Source organism: Plectropomus leopardus, chromosome 23 (genome assembly GCF_026936395.1).
Source record: "Plectropomus leopardus strain MGB_pleo_1.0 chromosome 23, ASM2693639v1, whole genome shotgun sequence".
In the NCBI taxonomy this organism is placed as follows: Eukaryota; Metazoa; Chordata; class Actinopteri; order Perciformes; family Serranidae; genus Plectropomus; species Plectropomus leopardus.
Genome location: NC_142198.1, coordinates 14,426,994 through 14,439,924, shown reverse-complemented (window position 1 = coordinate 14,439,924; position 12,931 = coordinate 14,426,994). Strand labels below are relative to the sequence as shown.

At 39.2% G+C, this 12,931-nt stretch overlaps 1 protein-coding gene across 3 annotated transcripts in view; it reads left to right on the top strand.

Annotated features, from left to right (window-relative positions):
- The window catches only part of arhgap36 (Rho GTPase activating protein 36), a 64,524-nt gene that overhangs the window by 22,470 nt on the left and 29,123 nt on the right, over positions 1-12,931 (top strand). For 2 of the 3 annotated variants that reach the window (XM_042512217.2, XM_042512218.2), the window contains exon 2: positions 10,874-11,030. In XM_042512217.2, coding sequence (XP_042368151.1) covers positions 10,874-11,030 — 157 coding nt within the window. Of the gene's footprint in view, positions 1-27; positions 1,912-10,873; positions 11,031-12,931 lie in introns of those variants that run through there. The other variant, XM_042512219.2, reaches the window with a different exon arrangement.

Genomic DNA, 12,931 nt, shown 5'->3' with positions numbered 1-12,931 from the left:
ATTCCCTCGTTTTCTTCTTCCCAACCTTTTTTCTCCTTCCCTGTTAACCTGCCTTTCCTAGTATCCTTTTGCTACCTCTTTCTGTACCTTTCTTTCCTCTTTCTCCTTCCTTACCTCCTTGCCTCCTTTCCCCCACTTCCATCTCCTATTTTCTCCCTCCCGCCGTCTTACCTCCCTCCCTTCTTTCCTCTTTACCTGCCTTTCCATCCTTACTAACGTCCTCCCTCTTCTCCTTACTTACTTTCTTTCACTCTACCTCTTTTTCTCCATTTACCATCTACTTTATCACCTAGTCTCCTCATCTCCCTTCCTTCCTCCCTTTTTTTTCCTACTTCCTACCTGCTATTTTCCCATCAAACATCCCTCTCTCCTGCTTTTTCTCCCATTCTTGCTCTTTTTTCCATCCTTACCCTCAACTTTTCCTCTTCCTTTTCCTCCTCCCCTCCTTTTCTGTTTCTGTATTTCTTTTTCTTGTGCCCTACCTCTGTCCTTTTTCCTCTCTGTCTTATACCTCCTTCTGTCCCTTCCTTTATTCTTTTCTGCTTTCCTAACTTATTTTTTCACTTCCTCTCCACCTCCTCTTTTCCCAATTTAACTCCTTGCTGTCCACCTCCAATTTTTCTCGTATGCTTAATGTCCTCCTTTCTTTCATCATTCTCTTCTGTAATTAATTTTCTTGTTTTTGTACCTCCCATTCCTCCTTATCTCCTTCCCACCTTCCTGTCTCCTGTATTATTTTCTTGTCTTATGCATTACATCTTTCCCTCTCTACCTCCTTGTTTATACTTCCTTCACTCTCGTCTTTCTCCCTTGCTGACATCCTGTTCCCCCTTATATACTGTATTAAACTTGCCTTACTCCCTAATCTCTTTCTTTCCTTCCCGTCCTTTCCTGTTACTTTTTTCCTATGTTGTTCTTGTTTTCGTTTATTCGATTTGTTTGAAAGGTTATGTTTAGGTAGAATTTGATTGATTAATTGATACCTCCTCAATTCTTTACCTTCATCTCTCCTTTTTCCCTCTTTGCTTCCCCTCCTACATTTTATGTTTCTTTTCTGACCTCTCAGTTTTCTCTGTTGGACGTCTTGCTCCCTACCTCCTTTCTATGTTTCCTAACTTCCTCATTCCTCATATACCTCTTTCTCTCCTTATTTCCTCCTTTCCTTTTTCCTTCTGACCCCCTTTACATCCTGTCTGAGGTTATTACTATGTTCCCAACCCAGCTTGTTTCCTTCTATACCTCCTAATTTTCATCTTACAGCTCCTTTGCTCCTTTCTGTCTCTTCTTTCCCTCCCTATTAGTCCTACTGTACATCCTCCTCTTCCTTACCAGCTGATTTCCTGCTTTACTTCTCTCTTTAATTACTTTTTCTTTCCATGCCTCTTTCACTTCCTCTTTACTTACTTTGTCATCCCTCCACCACTTTCCTTCCTCTTTTATCCTCCTGTTTTTTCTGTTTTCATGTCCTGCTGTCTGTCTACTCTCCCCTTTATTACCTCCTCCTACCTCCTTATCTCCTTCATTCTCTCCCTCCTTAATCTCTGACCCCTCTTGCTCTTTCTTCTTCTTCCTTCCTTCTCCCTTTTTCCTGTTTCCTAGTATCCCACCTCCCCTCCCTCCTTTCTCTCTCTCCTTACTCTCTGTTGTGTTTATGTTCTGAGCTCCTTGAAGTCAGTATGTGGCGCTCCTCCTCCTCACTCAATGTAACTCTCATCTCAGCCCTCCCTCCCTGCGTCTCCCTCCCTCCCTCGCTGTCTCTAACTCTCGCTCACTTGATGCTTTAACTCAGAGCTGCTGGTCCTCGCACTCTGCTCAGAGATGCATTTGAGCGTCTGAGCAAAGTCTGGATAAAGAGGGCTGAAAAACTCTGCAAGGGCATTTTCATTGAGGGAAAGGGACACCCCAGAACAGGTACTGTGTATGTGTGTGCGTGAGAGAAAGAGTGTGTGTGTTTATGTTAGAGAGAGTGTGTGTCAAGTGCACTTAGATATCTCCGAGGCGATCTGTCTGCTGTGTGATGTTCATAATGTCTTCACTTATTTGTCCTCTTCAGTGTAAAAAAGGTGATGGATAAAGGATTTGACCCGGGTTTTGTATGCTATAGAAACACTATAGACTGCCCTTTTGTGAGTGTGTGTGTCTGTGTGGTTGTGTGTGTTAAGATTGTATAGCAGAGAATACTTAGTGACTTAAATGATAAATAGCACTTATCCTCACTTTAACACAAATTTCACAAATTTATGCCTTACTAGTATAATTTTGAGTCTAAACCGAGACTTTATTTGTTTTAGTATCTGTCCCATATTTCCCCAAAAGTCTCATGTTGTGCTTAAAATGAGTCTTTTTCTGTAGTTGTGTAGCAGGAGCCTTTTAAAGCTCATGGCCCTCGGGAGCCCTTTTGGCTAAAATTAGGCAGGTGCACAACTTTGTAAACACCATCAATTCAGTCTTTAAAGCGATAGTAAACAAGGTTACTAAATCAATTTACCCAAAAGAGGTCAAGCTTTAAATGAAAAAGAAGAATCTTGGGTCTTATGCTCCTGAAATGTCACATATTTCACTAGAAATGTGGTTTATGTGAGTTATTTACAGATTAAAGGTGGTTTACACAAACTGAACATAGACTTGAGTATTTGTGGCATGTTGAACTTTAGAAAAACAACCAATATTAGTTCAAATAATCTTCAAATTTAGTCACATTGTTAATATTTTCATTACGCAGCATACAATGAAACCCATCACACACACTCACGGAAACACACTGCACTTGCACGCACATAAACAAGGTTTTTGGCATCATCCCACTAATCCAGTTCTATATTAGTATTCGTCTACTGACCTGACATTGAGTCCCAGACAGCAGAGAGTCTGTGTGATCCCTAAAAAACTCCTTGAGTGTGTGTGCGTTAACATGCCACTTTAGTGAGGACTGACACATGAGGGCTGCTGTGTCGACGCAAGACCTGTTTCTTAAAGTCTTTAGCGCTGCCAGGGGGCCTATTAGTGCTGCCTGTCTGTTTACGTACCTATGTGTGTGTTTGTGTGTGCTCTCGTCAGTGATGGTGCGAATGAGTAAGCACCTTTGCATACTAATGCGTGTTGTGATGTGTTTTCGGAGAGCGTCCTAATGAGGCCGGCAGCTGCTCCTGATTAATCTGATGAAAACACAACGTGGAGCTGAATAATGTGAAGATAATGTTCCTTCATTAGAGAGAATCATGGCACCACAGCAGGAATTGAGAACATTATTTATGTGTAATACTGAAATTGAGGGGGAGATGAATAATAAAGGATGACAAACAAATCCTTCTTAAACTGTGAAACTTTTTCTTGTACCATGCTGTTGTGTAAAAACTGTGTATGCAGTATGCAATACGTTAGAATAAGCCCGATTGATTTGTACTCTACAGCGCTTTGTTTAATTCCTAAAATTATGCAAGAATAGAAAGCTCCAGAATACTGTCTAAGTACTGACGGGAAAAATGAATTATAAAGGAGAAGTAGGTCACATTTTCTGCACTAGTGATTTATTTTCAGTCTGTTACTGCTAATACAGAGTTGAGAGAAAAAGCCGATTGTAAACTTATTGTACTTCACCAATGAAGCAGCAAAGCCTTCAGGGCAGTATACGATGTAGAGAACTGGGAGAATATATTACATAATGAACTGGGAAACCCATTCAACAGAATACAGTGCTCAGATCGACCTCGTGCCAGGAAGATTTCTTATCTACAAGTTGCTTTGTTGGAGAATGAAGTGGGCTGGCCCTTGAAGGTTTGAGAACTTTTCTGTGTAGTGTAGGGACATTTTGGTCCCCAGATTTTGCTGCAGTTAGCAGAGGACATGCAGGCAGCGGCACAAAGGAAGAGAGACATTTTACTGTAAGGCACTAAATTAACTTTATCTTCTCTCCTCTGCTTAATGTTGACTGTATAACTAATAACTTAGTGTGATACAGTCTCTGGCTTTTGTTTGATATCTAGTGTCGGCAAAAAATATTGTTGCACATTACCAATCAGTTGTTAGCGCTGTTAGCTTGTTTTCTAACGTATATTACATAATGCTGCTGTCACACTGTACTTCCAGCTGAGCTCCTTTAAACTTAAACACACCGTGAGGATCTGCTTTGGAGGAAAAGGTAAAGTAACACTTCCCCAAAGCTGTTAAGAAGTGCACTTTTTGCATTGATTGCAACAATTTAAATTTTCCAGTAATTGAGGGAAAACTGACCTCATCACCTCCTGCTGATGAACGGATATGAGCGGCCGTATTAATCTCTGTCTGATTTACACTGTTTTGACAAGAGGTGAGGGCCCGATGAAAGGCCAAGGTTAATGATAAAAAGCACGCAGCGGCACGGACAGGAGCACCCATGGGAGAGATGAATATACAATCACATTAACAGCATCCTGACAGAGTGGAAGAAACAGAGAGGAGGGAAAATAAGAGGGAGAGGGGCGACTGATCTAAAAACGATAAAAAAGTGATTGAGGTCTGTGTAGGGGAGAGAAGAGTGAAAGGTAAAAATAAACTAGAGGCATCTGTTAGCCATGAGAGCACATTTCTTTCTTTTTTATCACTTCATTGGGCAAGGGGCACAAAAACATGCAAACCTTATGTAAAGACACAAACACATTTTATTGCGTTTGTAGGCTTTTAGATGAAGTTTAAAGCAAAACAAACTGTGAGCATGTTACAAGAATATAACTTCATTCAATAATTTAAAAGAAATGAAGACAAAGGCCTGAATAGCAGTGTAGGAATATTAATGTTTTAAGAGGTCTTGCTTTGTATGAAAACTTTTTTTTTCCAAACTTTAGGTTTTCCAGTCAATATAAACACAAATATTCAAATAAAAATTGAATACAAATTAAATAAAATTGAATAAAAATAATAATAAATAAAAATATAAAAAATAATATTATAATTGATTATAATAATAAAAGTTAATTAAAATAATTATTCATTCTGTTGTCCTCGTAAGGGTCGCTGTCATCGGGCAGAAGGTGGGGTTCACCAGACTATTGCAGGGCTGACACATATAGACAGACAACGGTACACGCTCACAGTCACACTTAAGGGCAATTTAGAGTCACCAATCAACCTGAGCTGCATGTCCTTGGACTGTGGGAGAGAACCCATGCAGATACGGGGACAATGTGCAAACTCTGCACAGAAGACACATGGGCCGAACCCCGCTCCAACCGGGTTTCGAACCAGGGACCCTCTTGCTGTGAGACAACAGTGCTAACCACAACGCCACAGTGCAGTCACTAATGACTTGGTTAAATTGGGAAAATAACTTTGTGTGTTTGTGTTTCATCAGCGCCAAAGAAAACGGAGTCAAAGCCTTGCACTTGTGTAGTTTACAGTTTACCTCCCAAATTCTGTAGTTATTCTAGATACAATAGCTTATTGATTTCACACCAAAGTCGAGCTGGCTTCTCTTTGCTTCTCTTTAGTTTTGGTTCATTGTACTCCCCTTTCCTCTCTTCCTGTGTGGTTTGTCTGTCATGTGGTTTGAATTGTCTCCCTTCCTGGTTCCTGGTATTGACTGCAGCCACAACTGAACAGAAAAAAATACATATGTTATATAAAGGGAGAGAATTGTTGAGTCTACTCATATTAGATCTCTGACAGTCATGGCATAATGGCCCCAAACTTAAACCCTTCAGTGTGGTCAAAACCTCACATCACTGATCTGTATTTTTTCCTTGAGTTTGATCCTTGTGAGACATTTTGTTTGTTTTTTCTTGATAATAAATAACATCTAATGTCTATGAAGCCACAAACCACAATGTTCAATGTGGTTATAGTCTTGGAGAGTTATTGTTTTGAAGGACAGTGTTTCCCAATATGATTTTATAATTTAACCCACAAACATGAAGCAAACAAGGAGGCAGGATTTTTACTGATTCTCAGCGCAAGCAGCACACATTCTCGTGGCACTCATCTCCCAAATAATTGAAACAAATGGTTTAAAGATTTAAATGTTTAAAAAAAACCCACAAAATGTCTCCATACTGCTCGTATGAAGTAATCCAAGTGTCTTGAAGCCCTGATGTGCCAAGTGAGTGAGCAACAGTGCATTTAATGTCTTTGGCATAAAATGGCTGATCAGATTTTTAACATTCAAACTGCATTTGAAACATCCATCTTCCTTTATTCTTTTGCAATTTGAATTGCACAGCTAACCCTAACCATTCTCTTAAAATCTGACTTTGAGACATGGGCCCCCTGGGAACATAGGATGACCCCTTGAATGTGCACTGTGACGAATGTTTAATTTTCTGAGACATAAATATGCACATTTGTGACACAGAAATAGAAAATATGCGCGATAATGTATAGGTTTACTTTCTCTAAAAAGACTCACCATGAATCATGACATTTATCGTAAATGTCACTTCCCTTGACATTTCAGACTGCAAACCAACTTTCCCATAGCATTGTTTTCTGATGTTTGCTTTGAGGCACTTTACGTCGCTCGGCTTCAACAGCCTCAGCGGGCAGCGTTCATCCGCTTTCACCACAGTTGACATGTCTGGTTACGTTTAGCATTAAGGCCAAGGCAATTTTCTCCAATCACGCTGTGCCGTGTGGGCAGAGGCCGGCTCAATTACAGATATGAGACAGTCAGACACATGTGGAAGTATACAGAGGAATGCAATCATTGCAAGTATGAAAGGTTACCATGTATAAATCGGGCTGCTCTAAAGGTTAAGATATGGCTTGAAGCTGATTGTTTACAAAAGGGCGATTATATAAAGACATGTACATGCGTAAAGCATACATAAAGTTTGTCAAAGTGATGTTATAAGCTTTGATTAAGTTTTTTGAATCATTTGTTTATAGAGAGACTGTACAAGAACACTGTTGTTGGTCTGTTGTGACCAGTAGCTGACCAGAGTCATGTGCTGTTTCTACAGATTATGTTGAGACGTTCAGAAGTGGAAAAGGAGCCTTAAAGCTCCAGAGGGTCTGTCCCCAAAGTAGTTAAGACCTGCTGAGTGTTTTTTAGAAGTTATTTCTTTCTGCATTACAACATAAAACATACATCCTGTGTTGCTGCAGCATTTTTCGTCTGAGTATCAAGGCCATATAGGGGAACACATGCAGCTTAGTTTAGAAATGCTGCATGTTGTTCTTATCATCTATGAAAGTTCAATCAGGGCTCAGTGCCAAACGCAGGAACCACAGACTTTGAGTATAAAGTCTGAACTGGCTTTGCAGATAATTTATTGCGAAACACAATGTAAACTGACTTTGGTGACTCAACCATAACTTAATCAAATCTTACGTAAAGGGAAACTCCATTAATTGTACAAATTAAGATCATTTTACGAGTCACAAGGAGTTACAGCTCAGCATGTGAAAAGAGTTTTGTAATGACCCGAGTGATGTCCATCACGTTATCTTGGTATGGGCTCAGAGATGACGCATTTTCAATATTGTGTTTTAAATTAAGGATCTGGTATTTGGATTTTTACTATGCTGCTTTCTTACCTAAGATTTAGTCTCAATGAGGCCTCTATGTGAAAGGAAGGAAAGCAGGGAGAAGAGAAGGAAGAAAGGAAGGAAGGGGGAGGAAGGGGAAGGGAAAACAGAAGGATGTGTGGAAAACAGGGAAAAATTAAGGAAAGAAGATATGGAAACAAGAACAAAGGGTGGAAGGAAAAGAGAAAAAGGTAGAAAGGAAGGAAGGTAAGGGGTTAAAAAGGGAGCGAAAAAGCAGAAAGTTGGGGAAAAGAGGATGCAGAAAGATAGGTTAAAATAAAGGGGAGATGGGCAGAAGGAAAAGAGGGAAAGCAGGAAAAAGAGAACTAGGAGGAGAAGGAAGGAAGAGGAAAGAGAAGGAATGGAGAAAGAAAAGGAAAGAAGTTAGGGAGAAGCAATGGCAAGCAGGAAGTTAGGAAAAAGAGAGGGAAGGAAGAAAAGCAGGGAAAAAAGAATAAAGGAGGGGATGGAAACAAGAACAAAGGAATGAAGGAAGGAAAAGAGAGGGAAGGAAAATGATGGAAAAGATAAGGGAGAAAGAAATGAAATGAAAAGAAAGAAGGAAAAGCAAAAGGTATGGAAAAGAGAAGGAAAGAAGAAGAAAGGAAGGGAAGGGGAGAGGAGGGAAGGTAAAAGAGCAGGTAGGATGGAAAAAGGATGCAAAAGAAGTAGGAAGGTAAAAAAAGAATAGAAGGAAGGAAGGTATGGATAGAGATAGAGAGAAGGAAAAACAGAAGAAAAGGGAAAAGAGAAGGAAGATGAGGAAAAGAGGAAGGAAAAAGAAAGAGACAGAATAAATAATGGAAGGAAAAGGGGGAGAAAGGGGAAAAGAAGGAGACAAAGAACATAATGTAGTCCTCTGTTTATTCTTGTGTTGTGTGGATTTAGCAGCTGATTGATTTTCATGCTCTCGGGTTAAATTCAGGTTTCTTATTGGGTTTTATCACACAAACACACACTTCACACACACACGTATATTAAAGACACATTTTTCTGTGATGGGGTGAAGCGGTCGTGAAACACAGACCTCAGATCTGTAGTGTGTTTATCTGGTTCTTGTTAACTTGTGACCGCTGCGTCCCTCCATCAAACGCTCCCTCACTCTTTCACTCCAGCTCATATTCACTCCTTTGTTTTTCCCGTTTATTCTCTAAAACCGCTCGTTCTGACCCTGTTAGTCTGTTTCTCTCCATCCTGCTAGTCATTATTCACTCCACCCGTCAGTCTTCCTCTGACTGCTGTGTTTAAAGCAGGAGTCCTGCAAAATGTTATTTGTGTAAGGTTTTTCATCTATAATCAAGAAAATGTGCTTTGAATATTAAATATAAAAAACAATGCAGAAAATGCCCCCTTTGACTCTAATTATCATATATCATGTCGTTAGATGATTATTTTCCCTGCACTGATATAAAAGCTCACTGTTTCAGTTGGTTAAGGTGGAGCTCATTTTAAACTATTAATTAATGATTCTTTTCATTAGGGATTAATCTGCTGATCATTTTCTTCATTAACGGATTCATTGTTCTGTTTTTTAAATTCTGAAAATAGTGAGAGATGTGGTCATCATAACCCAGAGCCCAAAGTCCAAAACATAACAATTATTAAAATAATTAAAAAGGAAAAGCTGCAAATCTCAGGGTTTCCCACACATTCATTTATTTGTGGTGGCCCGCCACGATTAAAACATATGCTGCCACGTATTGATTTTAAACTTTTGGAATTGGACTGTTCACGAGGAGTGCTATTTAAGCAATATCACATGAGAGTGTTGTACTGGTTGTGGCTGGTGATTTGATCATTTGTCGTTGATCAACTAATTGATTAATTGATTCTGCTGTAATTGCTTAAGCTGTATAATGGTACAGTTTATAGTAAGAAATATTTTAATAGACTGTGTTTTTTATGCAAAAATCTTAATTTGTGAAGTGACTAAAGTGGTTAGAAAGTACTATAATTCCCGCTACAATTTAATGAAGTAGAAAGTGGCATGAAAAGATAAGACTAGACAGAAGTAAAAGCACCTCAGATTTTTACTTTGGAAGAATCCTGTTGTGAGACAATATTGTTCCATTTGCATCCAACATATTTATGTGGCCTCTGAAGCGTAAAAAAGTAACTAAAATAAACTCCAATTTGGATGTTTTTGAGATAAAAACAGAATGACCTCCATGCTCGGCTCCGTTCCAACACATATAGTCTCTCAAACATTATTGGAGCTCAGCCAGTCCAAGCATCTATTCTGTTCAGATAAAATGTATCCAGTCAAATCTTTAATGCAAGAACAACTTGTTTCTTAAAAAGAAGTCACTTAAGAAAACGTCTGTGAAGACCGTAGAAAAAAACCCCAACTTCCAACCATCCACTGGGGAAAATTTGAAAATATTTCACTCGACTAACAAGATCTTTTCTGTGTATTTTGTCAGTGTGTGTTGCATGGCAGCGTTTCAGCATGGGAGTGTGTAAAGTTCATTCTCTCGCTTTATACTGAAACTTGTAACTGTTTCCCACAGCATTGATTTTGATTTGCAAGTGTTTTTTAATAGATTCCTGAATGGATAAATGAATGAATAAAAACTACGTAGATAACTAAAATCTTCTAATAATAATAATAACAGATTTTTATAGCGCCTTTCAAGGATGTTTTACACAATTGAATAAAAATGTAACACAAATGAGCAAAAACAAACAAACAGAACAAACTATACAAGAGCTAATGTTTTAATTGTGCATGATCACCACAGCACAGTAGGCTAACAGCTGCATTCCTCTGAAGACGTACAGCTTATGTTTACCTGCATTAAAGGGATATTCCAAGAATTTAGGGTTGCGCACAGTTTGAGTTTTGAAACTTAAGAGATGCATTACAAAAATGATAACCAAATCAATGCCAGTCAGTCCATCTAATATCCTGACAAACTCCAAGAAAACTGTATCCAAAACATAAGAAATTGAACAACTTTCTCTGTAACTACGTAGAGTAATGAGTTAAATCAGTGGGGTTTCACCTTTTTAAAAAGGAACATTGTGGCTGTAGAGAGTATTAAAAAAGTCTTAAAGGGTCTTAAATAACTCATTGCACAGAAATCTGACAGATAACAAAGAAAGATGCACTAAAATAAGCAAATAAGAATAAAAAACTAAGTGAGAATAATAACAAGAATAAATGAAAGTAAAGGCACCAAACTCTGAGCTGATGGTCGGCGTACAACATTATAACTCACAGGCAGACGTCCTGTCAGAGAATGAGAGTAAGAACTTGATGGTTGGTTGATAATGTTCACTGATTACAGCCAGATTTCCATTTCGTCGTCAAGGCTTTGGTTTTTGGTGAAATTATCAACTGTTTTGCTAATGGTTTCTCTCCTCCTCTCTGCAGGGGGACCACACGTGGGCAACCATGTTGGGTCAGAGTGTACGGTTACAACCGGTGCCGATCCAGAGCCTGTCGGAGCTGGAGCGAGCCAGGTTACAGGAGGTCGCCATGTACCACCTGGAGGAGAGGGACCTGGACTTTAAGATCAGCATCCCCAGAGGTATGACAATGATGACAGGATACCTGTTGTTGACTTGGATTCACCCTCAACCAAAATTTAAGTGCTAGTAGAATATCCTCAACGTTTTTGCTGTCTTGCCAAGAGTTTGATAAGAGGATTCATACTAGAGCAGGAGTTAGATTGTTTAGCATAAAGACAGGGAGCAGGGGGAAATAGCTACACAGACCAGCACTTTTAAGGGCAGAGTTATGTGTTGGATGCATTTCACTACATACAGAACCCTTTAAGCATGCGGACATCTTAAAAAAAGATCTTTAAAAAAAAGAAATCTAAGAAAGATAGCTCGTCATCAGATTATAGTAGATAAATTCTGTGTTTACAGTTACTACAAACTACACTACACTACAAACGAAAAACTACAGCACTTCTGATACCAAATCTCGTCTCGTGGACTACAGATTCTGCATATATGCAGACCAACCAATGCAAGAAACACCCAGTTTTGTCACTTTTGGTCTCCTGTGTTTAATATCTTTGCAGAGCAGCTTGTGAATACAATTTTAGCAGTCAGCTTTCTTGGAATTGTGGGTGTCAGACCCAAGCAGGATTCAAGTTTCTTATATTAAATTAGTTTAAATCAACCTGAAAACTTTGCATTAATTCAACTTCTCCATGATTTGTAGGCAAAAATGTGGGAAAAAACACTTAAAGGGGTCATTGAACCTGCTCTGCTCAAATGGCTCCTGATATTGTGAAGGAATGCTGCTGCGACTGCCGAATGTCAAGTTTCTTGATGGATGTGACCACTTTCAGTGGTTTGTCTTTCTAGTGGAGAGGGCTGGCAGCCTAGAGGTTAGAGAAGCAAGCTTGTGATGAAGTGTTAAACCTGGCTCCAGATTAGGAGATGTGAGTGGTAAGAGTGAATCAGCCCCCCCTCCGGTAAGAGCTGAAGTTGAACCGTCCTCAAGGGAGCCATAACAGTCTGTAAGTGAATCTGAGGAATGAGTGTGAAGCAGGAGGACACTGTGAGGATAAGCCTGTGCGCTCAGGCAAGTCTCTTCAGTCGAAGAAAACATTCTGTACACATGTGTAAGCAATCAGTGTGGTCAGTTATGATAAGAGAGGGCAAAGGATGCTGCATGATTTGTTTATTCTTCCACATGGATATCTCAAATACCACTGACGGGACTTTGAGTGCAGTTTAGGATAACGGATAAAAACTAACATATGTTACCTAAGATGTGTTTACGCTGCATAAAACCTAGTAAAAATGTCTGAAAATTTCAAGATTAGAAAGCTACGTCCTTGAAAAATGTTTATCAGATGACGAGAGTTTAGAAATCTCTGCCTGCAGTGGAAACAAAACATAATCTCATGAGGAACTGAAACCAAAAAACAGATTATTTCTTGAGCTAAATATGATGGAGGCCACATACTTTTCTTGAAACGGTATGTCAGATCAGGCGTTGATAAAAAAAAAACAAAAAAAACTTTCCGAATGCAATTTAGTTATTGCCATGCACTCAAAGTAGTAAGCTTAAAGAAATAGTTCACCCAAAAACAAAAAGGTTTCGGGCCGCCTACTGAACAAGGATCTCTGGTCCCCCAAAAGCATTCTATTGAACGGCATGAAGGACAGCAGAGCACACGAAAAAAGCATATCACTACATACAGACTTTAACAGACATATAAAAGGTTATAAAATTCCCGTGGACCGTTATCCAAGTGTCTTAAATCCTTTTGTTGAATCACGGAAATCCAAACAATGCTATTTTTTCATAGCTATTGCTAAACAAAACACTTTCCTTGTAGGAATTTGTTGTGCATGCATGAATTTTTCGGGAAAATCTGCGTCCAGCAATAGTTTAGTGAAAACACTCTTGTTTGGTTTTCCATGAGCCCACAAATGGACACAAGACATTTGGATAACACTGCACAGG